At 40.9% G+C, this 19330-nt stretch overlaps 3 protein-coding genes across 7 annotated transcripts in view; 2 read left to right on the top strand and 1 right to left on the bottom strand.

Annotated features, from left to right (window-relative positions):
* LOC106805015 (39S ribosomal protein L10, mitochondrial-like) overlaps window positions 1–6473 on the top strand; it is an 11684-nt gene extending 5211 nt beyond the window's left edge. For 3 of the 4 annotated variants that reach the window (XM_014806481.1, XM_014806482.1, XM_014806483.1), the window contains exons 2-3: window positions 5085–5245; window positions 5544–6473. In XM_014806481.1, coding sequence (XP_014661967.1) covers window positions 5089–5245; window positions 5544–6160 — 774 coding nt within the window. In that variant the 5' untranslated portion in view covers window positions 5085–5088 and the 3' untranslated portion in view covers window positions 6161–6473. Of the gene's footprint in view, window positions 1–1732; window positions 1758–5084; window positions 5246–5543 lie in introns of those variants that run through there. The other variant, XM_014806484.1, reaches the window with a different exon arrangement.
* Window positions 6474–7230: 757 nt separating this feature from the next.
* Window positions 7231–14523, bottom strand: LOC106805004 (serine/threonine-protein kinase PLK1-like). 2 transcript variants are annotated; one of them, XM_014806462.1, is made up of 13 exons: window positions 14329–14523; window positions 12819–12926; window positions 12344–12460; window positions 11854–12071; window positions 11633–11728; window positions 10986–11185; window positions 10551–10670; window positions 10060–10179; window positions 9533–9628; window positions 9182–9335; window positions 8887–9016; window positions 8438–8554; window positions 7231–8178 (listed from the first exon to the last, which is right to left on the bottom strand). In XM_014806462.1, the coding sequence occupies exons 1-13, from the start codon at window positions 14425–14427 to the stop codon at window positions 7960–7962; spliced, it is 1794 nt and encodes a 597-aa protein (XP_014661948.1). In that variant the 5' UTR covers window positions 14428–14523; the 3' UTR covers window positions 7231–7959. The 2 variants fall into 2 exon arrangements, with proteins under 2 accessions (XP_014661948.1, XP_014661949.1); XM_014806463.1 differs by having other exon boundaries at window positions 10060–10161.
* A 145-nt stretch (window positions 14524–14668) lies between these two features.
* LOC106805005 (PIN2/TERF1-interacting telomerase inhibitor 1-like) overlaps window positions 14669–19330 on the top strand; it is a 12994-nt gene continuing 8332 nt past the window's right edge. Inside the window, exon 1 of the mRNA XM_014806465.1 lies at window positions 14669–14814. Within this exon, the coding sequence (XP_014661951.1) occupies window positions 14742–14814 (73 nt within the window). The 5' untranslated portion in view covers window positions 14669–14741. The remainder of the gene's footprint in view (window positions 14815–19330) is intronic.

The raw sequence follows: 19330 nt of genomic DNA, 5'->3' as shown, positions 1-19330 counted from the left end.
CCTCCTCCTTCTCCACCAGCTTCTCCCCTCCTCTTTCTCCACCACCTTCTTCCTTCTCCCCTTCCTCCTTCTCCATTCCTCCTTCTCCACCACCTTCTCCCTTCTCCTCCAGCTTCTCCCTTCTCCCCTTCCTCATTCCTAGCCATATTGATTCTTCTACACGGCCGCCGTGCGTATAGTCTCGGCCATTATTATTAGGCAGTGGCTACGGGTACGGTAGCCGTATCTTAATGTCTCGAGGCTACGGGTACGGGAGTCCATTCGCTTTCATATTAACGAGACAAAGATGGCGGTGGTGGCGCCAGATTTCCAAATAACGCCTTGGGAAATAAATTCACGATTTGAGAGTTTAGATGACCTAGAACCCTAACCCTAACCCTAAACCTAACCCTAACCCTAACCCTAAACCTAACCATAACCCTAACCATAACCATAACCCTAACCCTAACCCTAATCCTAACCCTAACCCTAACCCTAACGCCAAAAAGGGGCTTGAACGACCGACGGCTACCGTACCTCCAGCCACTGCATTATTATTAGGCAATGCTAACTCAATACGAAATCTATTTACTACCAAATTCTTAATGTGTCTATACTCTCTTTCACCGTCCAAATCCTACGTGCAACCATACGCTGCCTTATCTACCATATCCTTATTATTAATATTTATTATACTTATACTTATAGGAATACTACTCAGTACTAGTACTAGTCAGTGAAAAAAATACACGGGGGCTCGGGGCGATTTAGCCCCCGAAATGCCAAAAAGAGCCCCGGAAATGGCAAAAAGAGCCCCCGGAAATTTGCATAGAGTTAAATGCAAACCAAATTTTAGAGTGCTATTTTCATGCACGCGAGCTTGAAAAGTAGCCCCCAAAAAATAAATTTTAATTTTTTCCCTTGTACTACTAGTAGTACTACTAGTAGTAGTAGTAGTACTACTACTAGAACTACTACTACTACTACTACTACTAGTACTAGTGAGTAGTGAGTTATACTTATACTTATAGTTTAATACAGTTATAGTTATACTTATTTATAGATATACGTTTTATACTTTATACTACTAGTAGTATACTATTACTACTAGTAGTAGTACTATACCGCACCCTATAATAGTACTATTCTCTGAGCCTTATTACTATAGTTATACTAATTCCATGTAAATCCAATGCTGTTCAAATCACAGGCACTTGGAACGTCTCAATAAAAAAATAATAACGTAAACACGAAATGTACTACCAAAGTCTACTCCCTACCCTAGACTAGTGTTTCTCTACTGTAAAGAGGACGTACGGTATCATCCGAAAATCCCTAACGGCGCTACTTTTGATCGATCACCGTAGTCGTGTGTGTGACGTCATATCTGTGCGCATTATGCTTGGCTTGGCGGGCCTCGAAACGGAGGCTTGGAGGCAGGCAGCAGCTCATCCCGGCATGCAATGTGCCCCATTACTCGTGTATAAACAGACACCTCGTCCTCTTTACATTTTCACGGAGAGAACATTTCCTGCAGGATTTCACGAGATATCTCTGGCGGGAGTAGGTAAGAACAAAGAACAGAGTTATAATTCGAACAAGTGAACATTTAGCTACACATAGATACCAAGATGGAAGCTGTTGGATGTGTTTTCGTTCTGTAATCGTATGAAATGAAGCGAGCGTCGAGCGAATTTTGCGATCACGCTTTCCTACCTGCTCTCTTATTCATGTTGTTTGTGCACAGGGCAAGCGTGCGGTGTACTTGTGTGTTGCAGGTGAGCATTTGACCGGCATTTACGGGTAATTATCGGCAATAATAGGCGAAATAAAGTAGAGAAACATTAAGACTTTGGTAGTACATTTCGTGTTTACAGTTTTTATTTTTTATTGAGACGTTCCAAGTGCCTGTGGTTCAAATACTCCTATGCAAACTTTCATGCAGTTTCAATGCATGCATACCACTGCGTGAAAACTCACAGAAAGGTAAATATGTCTTTCTGTTGGTTTGTGCACGGTTTATTTATCATCATTTTATTATTGAAGCATTCCAAGTGCATGTGCTACTGACATTGATAGTGATAGAACATGCCATCGACAATGCTCCTTGATTGACGAAGCATTCAAAATCAGGAATGATATAAGTAATATTATTATCTACTAAATAAATTCAAACAATGGTGCAGTATTTCTGGGACACACATCACTTAACCGATAAACTATACCACTTTCCTAACTCCGTCAGTAATCTAATAGGGTGGCGCATTATAGGGTACAGAAATCGTGGAGTTAAGAATGTGTTATCCTACTGCATACTGACTATTTTTATCCAATATCTTCAAGTTAATATCTGAATTGAAACCGCACACTCTGGCATGCTGTGTGCTCGATGCAGATTGAACCATGTGCACCGCAATAGCTGTTGTTGTTGCTGTGCGCAGAGTGTAAGTCGATCTGTGGATGTGTGTTTCTTGTAACACTATAACGATTCAATTATGTATTCATGTACTCCAATTCTATTATACCCCAGGCTTTCGTTTTTAAAACGATTATTGCGAGAATTTTGCTCAGAAAAACGAAATATAGCTGAATATAGTCTCACCTGACAGCGAAAATATCACTGATTTCACCAACATTCAAAACACCAATATTTTATGCAGTTATAACATAGAAAAATTGATTTGACCACATCATACCAGCAATAAATTTTTTCGAGTCAGGACTTTCAAAAATCACAAATGGCGTCTCAAACAAGCGAACATAATTAAAAAAAAGGGGCATCTATTTGTGTGTGACAAGTATTCTCGCTGGCGGTATGCAACGAGGATTTGATCCACTTCTCTCTCCGTCTTCGTTATAGTCCCTAGGACTTTTGAAGACTAATATTTATGAGGTTACAACTTACACTCTTGTTTGTGTTACGCTACTATATGCACCTCTGTGTTTACATCTGACCAAAAATATCTCCGGTGCGAATTTGCATTACTGTACCCTTGTTGACGTCTCGCGGTACCGCGAGAAAGTGCGAGACATGACAGCAAAAATCAACAAGAGAACGCAAAATTGTAATCGTGCATGATTTTGTCTTTGCATGCGGTTCTAAGACATTTTATTGTTATTTCAAACAATTACTGTTACTCAAGCAACAACGGTAGGCATCATGAGAGTGAGAATAAACACTAAAAAACGCTGAAAAAAACTCGCAATGATCGCTTTAAGGGGCGCGATCCGTGTACCCGAAATTGTGCCCTGGTGAGTGCATCATCACGCCTCATAAAAGTGGTTGAAATATCACGCACCAAAAGTACCTTACTACTTACTAGTAATACTGGCAATGCCACCTGTCACAATTATTAGCTCATCTGACATAGTCAGATGCAGCTTGTAGAATCGCATGATCGTCCGTGCGTCCGTCCGTGCGTCCGTCCGTGCGTCAACAGTTGGGCACAAATCTTAACCGCTTGACGTACGGTCACGATATTCGGGTCGTTGGGGGGTAATCCGAAAACGAGTTGGGATGTCGAAGCTGGGGCGTCAAAGGTCAAGCGTCACAGCAGGTGTAAAAAAGGAAGGAAGGGAACATTCCTCTTAACTTAACGTATAGGGAGGAAATGCAGAATTGCGGCACAAATCTAAGATGCGGGTTTCATTCGCGCTGGGTCGACCTAGGCTCGTGATAGTTGGTGTAATAGCATCATTGTAGGAAAAGTCCATCACTTGTGCCGAATATGTGAGGTCACAGGTTCAAAGGTCAATTAGGGCACAGGGCAGATTTTAACATTTTCCTGAGGACATGTCTGCGGAGCCGATTGAAAACTTTTTTGTTTCAGCGGTGACCTAGCATTTTATGGCTTTATTGAAGGACGGATGAAATGCTCCCTTCTGCTGACCATGTGAGAGTAAGTGCTGGATAAACCTTTTGACCTTCCTCAAGAGGAGGGTTTAAACATGGATTTGTTGACTGTTAACAAAGGAACGCTGAACTGCTTTTGCTATTAGAGCCCCCCTCCCCCACCCTCCCCCTTCCCCTCCCCCACCCCCTCCCCCCGCCCCTTCCTCTGAGTATGTTTTCTGCTGTGACGTGAAACAAGTCGTAGGGCTGGAGGGGCTACATACGTAGCTATACTACGTTACAAGTAATTTGGCTAGTTTGTTGATTATTTGATGATGATATTTCGTGCTGAAATATGCAGGTACATGGATTAGAGTCTCTAAGGATGAAGATCAGAATAAATAAAACAAGTTTATTTTTACATCCGATAACTCTTTTATTAATCTGTTGTCTAGTGTTGGGTTGTTGGATGAAAAGAATGTAATCATGACGAAGCCATTGAATGAATGAAGGTGAAGATGAATGATAATCAGTGGATTGACATGACATCCCAATTTTTGTTTTGGATTTCACTCTAGACTGAGGATTGGTCATGATTCCATCATGACACCCCAAGAGGCATGATGGAGAGCCCTCAAGGAGCTCCCCATCATCCCTTTTAAGGGTGTGATTTTTAGTGGAGCTCTCCATCATGCCTCTTAACGGTGTGATTTTTTAGTGGAGCTTTCCATTATGCCTTTTAAGGGTGTGATTATATGGAGCGTGAAAAGACCCCCTATGGTGTCTTAGGGGAGTCATTAGTAGTCCTCCTGTACTTTTCAAATCTGGAAGCTTGATACCCTACTTAATTATTCCAGTGGAGACCCAATGATCATGCTTATGATACTCTCAGTGACTGTGGCAGGTGGGAAAGCTGAGGAGCCTGATTTAAGCACTTGCTAGATTACACATGATTACTCATTAAATCAAATACCAATCAGATCTATACTTGAATCTGTGTTAAAGCCGAGTAATCAGTTGTTAAAATAACGTTATAAATTGTACTCCTACTTTACCACGCAATACTGTGAAAACATGAATACGTCTACCCAGATAGATACGTGTTTGTGAAGCATATTTTGGTTATGGTAGTTACATTATTCTATAAAAACAATCGATCATATATATATATATATATATATATGACATAAAGCTGCAACACCTCCAATTTGTACAGCAGTTGTCAATTAGACAATTGCCATTATTAACCACTGATAACATCTATCCATTGCAGCTAAATGGCATCTGTGTGCAGTTTTCGACCAATTGGTCTATACGTTACTCGGTGGGCCATCGTCCGGCACACCGGCAAGCCACGCATTGGGGTGAAGGAAACTCATCGACCACATATCAAGAGAGGACAGATAATTAAAATGGCAGAGCCAGTATATCCAGGTAAGTGCAGCTGCAGTGTAGATGCATTGTATTTTGTGTGGTTGCATGTATGGTCAAGCATCTTAATCTTCACTTTAGACTAGCAGTTTGTGGATCACATTCGTGAATACTATAACAAGTAATGGAGCATTGTTCATTAATCAGTGGTTCTGAGAGTGGTACATATCTAGAAAGGATACTAAAGTTTACTTACAAACACTTACAAACCAAAGTTTTCGTAAATAAAGAGGGACACTCTATATTCTGCAGTGTCTGGTTGCCAATGACAGAATTTATAAATGTAGCTTGTCTTTTGCAGAGGACATTCGCGTGGATGCGGAGCGTTGCACCAGGCGGAGAAAGTTAATCGAGATGATAACTGAGAAAAATACGAAACCAACCCAGTATGAGGCTTTTCTTGCCGGCCAGGTCTACAAGACTTTCGAGGAGAATGAATTGGTTGCCGTCTTCCACAAGATGCCGGTGTCCAATCGAGATTTCTACGCCATCAGGCTTCAATTGCACAAGGCCGGCTTTGCAACGTCTTGGTTCAACAGCAAGGTGCTACGGTGCGCAGTTACAGACACAAAATATGCCAACTTGTTACCACTGTTTACATCAATGTGTGTGCTGGTCAGCTGCAAGGAGTCTAAGGTTGGAGAGCTCATTAAGAATACAAGGCGACAGTCGAATCTCTACCTGCTTGGTGGAGTCGTTGATAAACAGATAGTCAGCCTGGCCGACATGAAGAGATATATGGAGCTGTCGAGTATGGACTCAGTCAGATCACAGTTGTGTGCCATTCTGAACATGGCTGCCAGTAGAACAACTAATTTGCTGAGTAGCCACCAGTCGCAACTCTCCAGAAACCTGGAGCAGTACGTCAAGCAGGAAACAGCTGGCTCCACCGAGGAGTCTGATGGTGGCAAAAGTTGACTCGAAAGATCAATAATATGACAAATAATGTCGCCCAATGTCTTATAATTATTCCAGGCACGTAAATAGTTCCCAGCCACATTCTATTATTACCAGAATATGATAAATTGGTATTATCAGAAATACACAAACCTAAGTCGCTATGCAATTCTACTCTACTCCATAGGATCAGGAGCGCTATAGGATCAGGAGCTCCATAGGATAGGATATACGCTCCTGATAGGATCTACCCACGTTTAATAGGCTATAATCTAATGTTATGATTCATTAACAGTTATTGCAGTAATAAACAATTAGGTATGATTTAATTTTACCCAGTAATTTATTGCAGGTTTTCTTACAAATTGTTACAAAATTACACCACTAAAATAAATTTTATAGATGGCTTCAATATCAGCTAATGCATACTACAGTACATTGAGCTTGGTTTTTATACAACAACATGCCTGATCATCACCCAATAGAATCGCTATATAAATAATGGTGCAACCAATACACATGGCAATTGGTTGCTAAAAGTGTAAGGTTTGCTTCATCCAATCCCTACATAGTTTACGATAAGAGCCTGAAACCTAACATGCACATAGCATTCAGTGCACAATTTCACATGAACACAAATGTTTAACCCGAAATAATTCTTACATACTGGTTATACATTTCTATTTACATCCTGGAACAAATATGATAAGTATAGAGTTCAGGAAAAAAAATTGAAACGAGAACTGGTTTTAAGAACAGTAAAGAACGAGAATAGTTTTACAGTGAAACATTAGTAACAACAGACGAATTAAATATTTACATTTAATCAGCAAGGTCTGATTATCATATACAAAGTATAAAGGGACACTAGAAATTCATACCATCAGTAGTACGTGAAAGAGCTCCTGTACTCCTGATACCGTGGAAAACTTTTCCATTGCTTGTGTATGTCAGGGTTCTCCAAGCTTTTTCATTATAGCATGGCGGGTGCTGCCTTTACAGTCCTAGTTGCAAATCGCCGAAGGCGGTTTGCATGCTAGGGGGGTCCGGGGGCTATGATATTTAGAGTCATATGATATATGAGTGGCGGGTGCATTTTAGGATGGCAGGGCTCGACGATAGACTGGCGGGCCGCCAGGCTATAAGTGCTCTTGGAGAACCCTGTATGTGATAACAATTATCTTTACTGTTGCTAGAGAAGAAGTGACAATGCCAACTGTCGTAATGTAAATTGGACTACATGCTATAAATGCTGCTAAAGGTGCCCTACTTAACATGCTGTAACATACGTGTGTAACATGCTCCATAACAGCAGCAGACCATGTACATGATAGCAGACCAGACATATACATGGAATAAGGGCAGTAGTTTTACAGATCCAACAAGCAATGCAAAGAACTTGCAGGCAATATTACATATTGAAACTGTCACAACGATCGTTTCACATCATTATATTTATAAAAACAAAACTGCCAGTTTATAAACGTAATACTACGCTTAATAAAAAGCATTCGAATATAAACTTAATAATTGCAGATACCTAGTGTTTTCACTAATGCACTCGGTTGATGTGCAACTACTATGGAAGCTGCCTGTGCCCACAGCTTTATATGTATATATATATATATATTGCTATCTGGATAATTAAATAGTTTAATGCATAGACCACCCCCAGAAGGGTGCCAGAAACTAGGATCTACACATCTGACTATTAATGGTAATTACACAACAAGCTAGCAGGTACCCTACATCTTAAGTTCTGCAAGAAAATTCAACAGTCGAATCCTCATACGACAAAAGATATCTCTCACTAATTAAGATTATGCTGATTTTAGTCGGGCTGACCCAGACTTCGACGCCATAAGACGTTCAACCATGGTCCTCGCATAGCGCATCCTGCTCGCCAGCTCCCGCGAGCATCCGTGTTCCTCAAGCAGGTTGAATCTGAACGTGCGGAAGTTACGCTTGTCGTCGATGTAGGTGGACGCACCCATTATGGGGCACAGGATGACCTTGGTGTGGTCTTGGAAGAAGTTGATCTGTAAGGTAAGTATGGCATGTTTTTTATGACTTGGGAGATGTATAGGAGACCTATTCAGTGTAGTACGTATACTACACAAAGCATTACTGACTATTACGTAAAAGATTCGGGGTTATTTCTTTATTACAGCAGTTATTTTACTGGCTATATATGGCTCAGTTTTTAAATTACCACTGTCTAGTATGGTAACTAACTACTACTAATAATATAGAGCTCCTTGGAAGTGGTAGCCACAGGGAATGAGCATGGTGGTATACCTGTAGGGTTCCATTACTAAGGTGAAGCACTATCGCACTGCGGGTCCTGAACCAAGTTCTCAGGAATGGCAACCGGGATATGTTGTCAGCATCACGAGGCTTCATGTTCGCCCCAGCCTACATAAAAACATCATTGGTGACTACATGGCACACACTATTGTTATATGTACACAGTCTAACCTGCATATAAGAGTCACTCAAGGGAAAAGCTGAAATTGTCCTTTATAGACTAGCCTATAGAGGTGGGTTCCTAACATTACTGTCACTCTAGGGTAATGCCAAAGGTATCTTTTGTAGACAGATGTTCCTTCTATGTCTGCTATATAAAATATACCCACTGACCTATTACAAGGCATGATTTTGGATCATCTGTTAATTGGAATGTAGGTTTTTATGGTTAAACGTGGTTTTCATTCACACAGGAGTAAGAGATGCAAAGCTGGAACTACCTTGAGCAGATGCTCACTCATGTAATTCCTGAAATACTTGAGCAGTGTCACTTTCTTAGTGAGCATATCTGGGTAGACAGACATTTTGTGGAAGTGTTCAGCACCTTCCTTCTCTATGTACTGCATGGTTCTGAAAACCAAACAAATGTCATTACGAAAACATTTCACTGAAAAGATAAACTAGTAGTGTGTTTATAAACTAGTTAGCTCACATTTGAACTTACCTGACACTACCCCACTAACATTACCAAAGTGATTTTTATGAAACCTAAACGAGATAGAATGTAATACTAACTCTCCATCTTCGTTGAGAACGAGGCGGGTGGAGTCATTGAACAGGACTCCCACACTACCGTCACTCAGCTGGTAACCTAGTCCATACTTGTCCGAGTAGTCGACCCATTTACTGATCCAGTAAATCGGACAAGCTGCAGGCTCCTCTGCCTCATCTAGATGGCATAACAGAAACCCTCATAATTATGCAAGGCTATAATAAGCTGTGTCCATCGATATCACTGATTTGGCCATATACATAGTAAACTTAATTATACAGCATGCATCCTCTGAAAATAGAAGGTGCAGCATTAGATAGAGTGGTAAGCCATTCTAAACAGTCAAGTTGCTTTTTAATCAAGAGATTACTTGCCTTCACGGATGACTGGTTTCTCAGCTGGCTTTGAAGCCATGAGCTGGGTTAGCTGCATATGTAAATCACTCAGCCAGAAGTCTGCAGGCATTTCATCTGAAATTAATAGAGGTAAAACCATGAACAAATGACAAAGCAAAGGGTGAGGCTAATAACATCCTATGAATTTCGTATGTGTTCCCACAAAAACTCAACAACTGATCAGCTATTAAAAGCTTAGTAACTGCACCAGATTACTCGGCAGCATAACATGTACACAATGTTATTGGCTCTTGCAGCAAGGTGACTTGATGCCATCCAATGTAAAATTCCCATGCCTAGCAATAACTGATTTTTTATAGTCAGGTGGCATGTAGGCTGAAACTAATAGTTTTATTTTGAAATATTGACAATGATGATGAAAAGTGCTATATATTTAGTTGCAGGAGAAATTTAAAGGTGCTAACGTGCATAAGGCTTACTAATATATACAAGTCCACATAATTTAATTTAATTCTATGAGCAAAGCCTCAAATGCCTAGGCTTACTTCCATCATCCTGCCTATCAGACTGTACTTTGCCTGATTCGCCTCCTTCTACCTTGTTCTCTCCATCCCTCTTGTGGGCAGTTATGGCTTGCTCAGCACTTCCTAGATGAAGAAACATGCCTACCATGTAATCACGGTACCATTAATGTGATTTGCGTCACCGAGTATGATAGGAAAGCATAGGGGTGATTGACGCCTGGCAGGGGGAATAGTATGAACGTTAAAGCCATCCCACCATCCTTTTTATTAATTAATAAAAATTAATGAATTATTTAGTCATTTAATAATTCATATAAATAATTATATATAATACAATATTTATATAACAGAATTATTTAATATATAATATAATTATTATATAATCATAATTTATTAAATCATTTAATAATCGATATATGTTTTTCGGTATGGTAGTTCACCTAATAAAAACAGTTTTTAGTAGACACATAGCTAAATATGAAAAATAAAGCCATGTAGACAATATACCTTACCTTGACTGTTCACATCGCCTAGTGGCTTCCTACTTATTGGCTGGCCCATTGAAGATATGCTAAGTGCAAACCTTGGTGCTGTTGACAGGCATGACGTTGGTAGGGTAGTTGGCAAGAAACCTTTGGTAAATGACAAACACAGTAATGGTAAGATTTATGGCGCTTTAGGCGAAACCAAGATATTTGTTTGGTATAATGACAAAATTGACAAATTTGTTACACATTTTTCCTGGTGACATTAATTGCCTTATTATGCTTGGCACAGGTCATTATTTTTAAATTGGCATTAGAAGAACCACAAGTGATACATGCACTGTGCATCAAGCAGCTATAGCAGTAGGCTGATTAATAATTTAGTCGAGGCAATAATACAAAACGCACAACTATATCTAATTAGTAATAGCATATGAATGCACCCGAAAATAATAAATGTACCAGTAGAGAAGAAATCGTGATCAAGTATCTTAGACACAGAAGGCCTGGCTCCTGGGTCAGCTTGTAGCAATTGGTCAATCAGGTTCTTGGCCAGTGGCGACACTCTGGATGGGACGTGGTACTCATTCTTTTTGATACGCATATAGGTCTCCTTCAGAGAAGCTGTCTCAAATGGTGGCTTTCCAACCAACAGCGTATAGCTAGCATGCAAAAGATTCAGCATATTTACATTATTAAGGATACACGGTTTTATGCAAAATTTCATTGATTTTTTATTTCCATTCTTATTCGATGGCTAACATTAGGTGCCACTTCTGTACATGCCTATTTCTCCATATACCAATGCATGTGAACTTTTTGATTACCCATGTACGTGTGTTGTGAGCTGAGGCCTGTGAGCAGGAACTCGTAATAATTTTTATGCTGAAGGAATCAGTAGCATATAGGCTGACAGGTGAGTCTAAACTTAGTTTTCAGTTTATTTGAGAAATGGCCAGGTTAAAACAAAGACTTACAACAGATACTTAAACATATTACCGATATTTATATATAGATCACATGTATATTCAGTTATTCACATGTATGTGCATGCACAAACCAGTTTAAATATGATGCAATGATTTCAAGTACATTAAAGAGCAACTTACAGAATGCATCCTAAGGACCAAACATCAACCTCATAACTGTGACCCTTCTTCGCAAGCACCTCGGGCGCAATGTAGTTTGGTGTTCCACACAGTGTCCTGCAAAGCAGTAAACCATTAGCAAGGCCTCTCTACTACACATACATTCTCAACTGGTCAACATATAATATGTCATAAAAAAGCTAAAAGGACTTTTATATGATATCTTGTTTACTGTTACTCACTTCTTTCGCTCTCCGTCATAGTCCAATTTCGTTGCCAGTCCAAAATCGCCTATTTTGATCTCCATCGTGTCATTGAGAAAGAGGTTACCAAGCTTTAGATCTCGATGGATGACCTTATTCTCATGAAGGTACTTAACACCAAGCAATGTCTGGTGAGTAAAGTACCGTGCTTCTGGCTCTGTGATTGCCTTTCTTCTCTTGTGCAGCTCCATCAGTGACTACAAAGTATTTTTTGGGGTTATAAACTATACACACCTACAGATACGAACTGAAACCACTAGGAAGTAATTATAAGCTGTTAGGTTTGAAATGTCCTTTTCTAGTTCAATGTTCCTACAGAATATTAACTAATGATAAAGTCATGCTCATGGAGTGATTCTATTTAGGAGGCTCATTGTGGACATTTCTGTCTACTATTACTAACTCTAGCTTTTTGTTATCTATATAAATGCAAGCAATGTAATAAATTTAAAGATATTGTATATCTCACTCTTTTGGTGCACAACTCCAGGAGAATGTACACATTGTCATCGTCTTCAAAGAAGCTTCGAAAGCCAACAACATGATGATCCTTTAGACTTCGATGAATTGCAATCTCCTGAGTCATCTATTCAGTCATAATAAACATGTATATATGCTTGTATTTATCAGATTTTTTCTCCATGAAAAAGACTGTCTTCAGCACATGTACTTGTATTTGAATTACATGCAAATTTTTTTAAATAATAATCATAATCATAAGTCTAATTTAATGCTCATTTGACTTGTCAACAATCAATAAATAATAATAAAAACATTAAAACTTAATACATTGCCATGCTTATAAGAATGCTAATTTAAAACGACACACACATGCTTCACTTGTTTTACTGTGCCAGGATGTGCTAGAGTAATGTGCTACACAGTGCTACAGTGCTACACAGTAATGCTGTTCGATACACTAACAGATAAAGTAATTAACCCACCTTCTCTTTTTGATGTGGCTTCACTAGAAGTGCCTTTGACACAATTTTTCCTGCTAGGATTTCTTTTGTGTCAGGATCCACAAGCTCATAACATTTTGCAAATCCACCCTGATTAAAAATAATATGACGTTAGGAAAGCCTGGATACGATAGAGCAATTCGTGTGTATTTTATAGTACATGTATGTAATACTTGTACATGTAACACGTATTGTTTCCATTATACTTGAGTATCGGTATCACACACCACCTTGGTAGCCGTGGCTAAGATTGAACTGGCTGAGGCCGCGAGGCCTGAGCTCAAAAAATCACTCTTTAGACTTACAAACTCAGGGGCGTGGCCGCGTGTACCAATCTGGGTGGGCGGCCAGGGTCTAACCGTAACCCAAACTTGCGAGCACGCGAAGGGGTGGTCTGGGGGCCATCCCCCAGATATTTTTTTTAATTAGACCCCCTTAGATGCGTTTTCTGCGCGAGCAGGGGGGAGGGTCCGGACCCCCTGGACACCCCCTGTACATGCCCCTGAAACTACATAGTTTGTTTTGTAAATTTAAAACAATTTATACATCAGGCCCGTAGCCAGGGGGAGGGGGGGTCGAACAAACCCCCGCTGCGAACAACGCCCCTCAAGCAAAAAAAAAAATTGAAAATTTGCAAGAATTTCACCTCAGGTCGCTCCATTTTAGTGTAATAATTGTAAAATCTCCATCGTGCGGGAGGTTGAACAGTGAACAACCCCCTCCCACACCTCCCCCCGCTCGGTCGCTTGGCTCCCTCGCCTGGTCGCTTCGCGCCCGAGCAGGGGCGTGTACAGGGGGGGTCCAGGGAGTCCGGACCCCCCCTTGCTCGCGCAGAAAACGCATCTGAGGGGGTGTAATTTAAAAAAATTTCCAGACCCCCCCTTCGCGTGCTCGCAACTTTGGGTTACGGTTAGACCCTCCTGGTACAAATCCTGTACACGCCCCTGCCGAGCAAATTACAAACATTGAAAAACGAACCCCCCCAATATAAAGCTGGCTACGGGCCTGATACATTATACTTTTATAGTCATATATGTAAGTATAAGTAAACAATTATTTCGTGTAGTGAATGTATCAAAAGTTAAACAGTAACGATTCTACACCAAAACGAACTAGTCCAGCTCAGTTGCGCTTGCAGGACAGGAAAAATTATTCCATAATCAATGCTGGCCTCATAACAATGTTGGACTGGTAATGATACCGTACGTTGAACTGGTAATGATACGTTGAACTGGTAATGGGTTGAACTGGTAATGTTGAACTGGAAATGATAAGGATCATTGAAAATGTAGCTAGATATTCGTAACTGATAACAGACGCCAGCCATTGAAAAACGATCTTGTGATCTACTTCTAATATAAGGACAGTAAACGTAAAAACTACCTAGATGCATATTGTCTTTTATTGATATAGTAATTAGTATCGCGTGCCGAGTTGAGTTTGCAATCTCGGTTTCATTTTTAATATTTCCAGACATATAAACGTTGCTCACCTTTCCCAAATAGCGACCACGAGCATATCTTTTTCTTGACTTTGGATCGAGTACCACATCTGGAACATCCTTAACCTTTAGATCTGGCTTACTCGACATTTTGATCAAAATAATTCACTACAGTGATTCTTTAGCAGCGAAATAATACAACCTTGTTCTCCAGTGCCGCTTTCAAATTTGACCACACAATCGTTATAGTTGACGTACGCGCTGATTGGATAGTATGCCAATAAAATCCGTTCGGTGATTGGCTCAATATTTAAACATCCCTAGTGGCCTTTTCTTGAACTGTTGTCATTTAACTCGCGGCAGCTCGCGGCCACGATTTCTGTGTCGGTGATTCTGATTCGGCAGCATTCCAAGCAATATGCGAATTAGAAAGACGAACACAACTAGTATTAGGTTCTTTAAAAATGGCGATGCTAGCGGAAAAGAGAATCAAAACGCGATATTCGAGAGACCCTAGAAATACTGCGTGGGCAAATGGTAAGACTAAGAGATTACTAAATCCGAGACCCGGTCAATGTCTCGACAATGTCTCTGATTCATCGTAAGGCAAACATAGCAAAATTAATGTCGTAAAACTGAAAATCAACTGACACTGGAGTCTGAACTGAGGCAAATCACAATCAGTGAATCACCTGACTGTCTAGCTCTAGTACTATAGCCCGCTTACATTAACTGCCGCTGGCAGCGCTGGCCAGCAGCAGTTAATGTAAGCGGGCTATAGTACTAGAGCTACTGACTGTCATGAGTCATGACACATCGACGCTAGCTCTAGTACTATAGACTAGTCCGCGTACACGGTACAGTTGCCGCAGGGACGTACTACTACTACTACTACTACTAGTACTAGAGCTACATCGACGCATGTAGATACAATAATGTAACCCAACACAAGAGTAGCTCAGTAGGGTTACAACACCAGCCTATTCTTTTCTTTGGAGGAGCCACTGAGTGATTCACTCAGGGCGGTTTTATGACATGCGTCTAAAGACTAAACAGAGGAATTGCTCCGGCCTGTGATTGGAGGATAAAAATAGAATTCGTGACGTTTCGTTTCACCGGTCATAGCCGCGCGTGCATATTTGCTAATTAATTAGACTAATCGCGCTTCAATAGACTCAAAATTCACAGAGATTAAATAAGGCTAAGACATGTGTCTATAATAAGCTTTATCTCCAATCGGAACAGCAATGCGTCATGGGATAGGAAAAGGGGCATTACTAGCGCCGCCGCTGCCACGAGCGGTTAGCAGCCGGCTGCACGCAATAGTCGTCAGTATGCATGCGCGATACTGTTCGCATATATTTGTACTTTAGTACCCTTTCCTATCGCCCATAGCCGTGCGTATAGCCGGCTGCACGCAATCGGCGCCTATGCGCGATACCGCTCGCATATATTTAGTAATTAATTAGACTAAGTGTGCTTCAACAAACTGAAAATTCACAGAGATTATAGCTAAGACATGTGTTTATATATTCATCTAAATTTCTAGAAATGTAATTCAACTCATTCGTGAGATATGATAGTTAGTACCCTTTCCTATCGCCCATAGCCGTGCGTATAGCCGGGTTACACGCAATATAGGCGCCTATGCGAGATACCGCTCGCATATATTTGGTAATTAATTAGACTAATCGTCAGTGTTGTAGTTGAGTCCGCACCCCCCAAGTCCGAGTCCGCACCCCCCCGAGTCCGAGTCCGAGTTCGCGCCACCCGAGTCCGAGTCCGAGTCCACACCACCCGAGTCCGAGTCCGAGTCCAGTTTTGATTAAAAAAAAAGAGGAAAAATCGGAAAAAGGAAAAAAATCGGGAAAAAAGGGGAAAAAGGGAAAAAAACGCAACAGTACATCGTAGACATTCGAAAGTGTATAGTCAACCGAAAACACAGAGACACGGGTCATACGAAACGTGTCAAAGTAACCGATCCATTTGTGTTTTACGAGAATGACACGGCTTGTTGAAGCAAATGAGAGAGTGCTAGTACCTTCGAAGTGGTAGAAGAAGAGAAAGAAGTGGTAGAAAAAGCGCAAAGGGACGAAGTGACAGCAGATTCAAACCAAATTAGGGAGAAGAATCTTTATCGAGCCATTGAAAACGTTAGAAGATTGGGCGTGTATCTAGAAAACCTAGGAGTTTTAGTTTTAAATTCTTGTAAACTGCGTGTTACAATATGTACAGTTGTGTACTATGTGTGTAGTGGCCTCGAGCCGGCCTCGACCCGAGTCCTCGAGTCCGGAGGGCTCGAGTCTGAGTCCGAGGCCAAGACCGAGACTGAGACCAAGGAAAACTGTTCGAGGCCGGTCTCGAGGCCAAGACCGGCCTCGAGACCTACAACACTGCTAATCGTGCTTCAACAAACTGAAAATTCACAGAGATTATAGCTATAAGACATGTGTCTATATTCCTCTAGATTTTTAGAAATGTAACACAACTCGTTCGCGAGATATGATAGTTAGTACCCTTTCCTATCACCCATATAGCCGTGCGTATATTACCTATGAGCGCCGATCGATGCCCCCTTTTCCATCCCATCATGCTTTGCGGTGGTGCGCCATCTGGTGATATTTACCGATTAGCAATAAGGTCTATAGCTAGAATTTATAGAAATGTAACTCAAATCGTTCGCTCCAATGATATATACAGGGATGGGATTTGACAGTCCCAGGGGTTGTTTTTGTGAAACGTCTAAATTCGTTGAGAAAATTGGGAGGGGGGTAACAATGTAACAATTTAAATTATATACCCTCAACAGCACCTGACTGTAGACTGTAGAGTGTAGACAGTAGACTGACAGCGAAGTATACAGTATATCTGTTTTTGCGTACCAGAAAAGAAAATCCTCGTTCAAGCTGATACACGTTTAACGAACCAATGCTGGCCTGGGCCGGGTTTACATGTTGCTCGTGTGGCATGATGTGATCACTGATGTTGTTCCAGATTCGCATTGTGTTTTTTCAGAAAAATATCATTATGTCTAGAAATTTAATAAAAAAACTTGCCCTATTTTCAGCCCCCTGATTTCCTATTCATAGTTCGTTTGTTCCTTTTGACAACTTGAAAAGGTGATTCAAGAGTCTCCCATAATGTGTTCAGAATAGCTTGGAATGCACCAAATTGCACCATTCTTTTAAAAAAAACTACGGTTTTCGCATTGCTCACTCCTCTGTTTGCTAATTTCAATTTCAGCTGAAAATTTAATTATCCAATCTCATCCCTGTATATAGTTACCTACACGTGCCTACCGGTCATAGCATAGCGTATGCGGCGGGAGAGGGCGAGGTCGATTTTTATGACTTTTATCCTCCAATCACAGGTCGGAGCAATTCCTCTGTTTAGATGCATGTGTTTTATGGTGCGTTTTTGGAGACTAGAACTTCCAAACTGGGTTTATTCTAAACACGAACCTTTCTCCACTATCCTGGGACTTACTATGTATCACAATACTCTGTATTAAACTAATATAACCTGTTACAAAATTTCGAAGCGACGAGCGGCGATATTTCGAGCGCCACTTCTGGTGACCTGTGACGCTGGCTTTCCCAATGTGCATAGCGATCAGCAAACTTCGATTTGAAGAGCGGATTCACCGACCAATCGGAGGGCTCGCAGCGCACTAAAGCCTGACCGAAGTTTGCCGATCGTTACGCACATTGGGAAAGCCAGCGTCACAGGTCACCAGAAATGGGGCTCGAAATATCGCCGCTCGTCACTTCGAAATTTTGTAACAGGTTATATTAGTTTAATACAAAGTATTGTGATACATAGTAAGTCCCAGGATAGCGGAGAAAGGTTTGTGTTTAGAATAAAACCAGTTTGGAAGTTCTAGTCTCCAAAAACGCACCATAAAACCATCCTGAGTGAATCACTCAGGGGCTCCTCCAAAGAAAAGAATAGGCTCGCGTTGTAACCCTGCTCTTGTGTTGGGTCACATTATTGTATCTACGACGCATGCTGCATATGATATCGCTGGCGGCATGTCACGTGAACATGAAGTGCACTGCAGCATGCTGTCATGATATTTTTAGCTTGATGAAGCTGTTGTAGAATGGCATGAGCATCCGTACGTCCGTGTGATGTTGTGTTCATCAACAATATGGGAGCAAATCTCAACGCCGCTCGACGATTTATGAACTGCATTGATATTCGAGACAGCCTAGTTGTAGTATAGCCACTATAGGGGGCGCAATCCGAAAAGACATTGCCATTGGCATGCCTTTGGCATTGCATTGGGATGTCGAATCACTGGGGGTCAAGGATCAGAAGTTAGAAAGGGGAAGGAAGGGGGAATATTCCCCCTCAACTTAAACTAACTATTGCAAGATTTTTGTTCAGAAAAACTAAATATAGCTGAATATAGTCTCACCTGACAGCGGAAATCACTGAAATAGTATCACTGATTACACCAACATTAAAAATACTAAGATTTTATGCAGTTAAAATGGATTTTACCACATCGTAACAGCAATAAATTTTATCGTATGCCGATAATGCCTAATGGCAGAATTGGTAAACTAGTAGTAGTATTTGTGTCGGTGATGAATTGAAAACAAGTGCATGATTTGAGAGAGCCTGTACTATGTCTACGGCAGATAAGCGGTGGCGCCACAAGCTAATCCATACTTCCGCCTAGTTCAAGATAACAGGAAACGATTGTTTACAAAAACGAGTAGGTCGAAACTGGCACTTTTTTGGTGAATACGAATGTTCTAAGACATTCTAAGAATGCCTGGACTGACCAGCCCTGCTCGTGAGTGCCAGTGATATGCAAATCAGTAGCCAGTTTCTGCATTATAATTTGTATGGAATTCCCTACTTTCTTTGCAACTAAGCCGACCCAATTAGTATGAATTTTGATTGTGCAAACATCACAAACCTGCACAACTAAACTTATCAGGAATCGTGAGGAAAGATGGGTGCTGCCATCATTTATATTGACCCACGTGTTTGAAATTGGGTATAGTTGTTACTGCTATGCTCCCATATTGAACGTCCTATT

Source organism: Priapulus caudatus, unplaced genomic scaffold, assembly GCF_000485595.1.
Source record: "Priapulus caudatus unplaced genomic scaffold, Priapulus_caudatus-5.0.1 Scaffold96, whole genome shotgun sequence".
In the NCBI taxonomy this organism is placed as follows: domain Eukaryota; kingdom Metazoa; phylum Priapulida; class Priapulimorpha; order Priapulimorphida; family Priapulidae; genus Priapulus; species Priapulus caudatus.
This window is presented reverse-complemented; position numbering and strand designations above follow the sequence as displayed.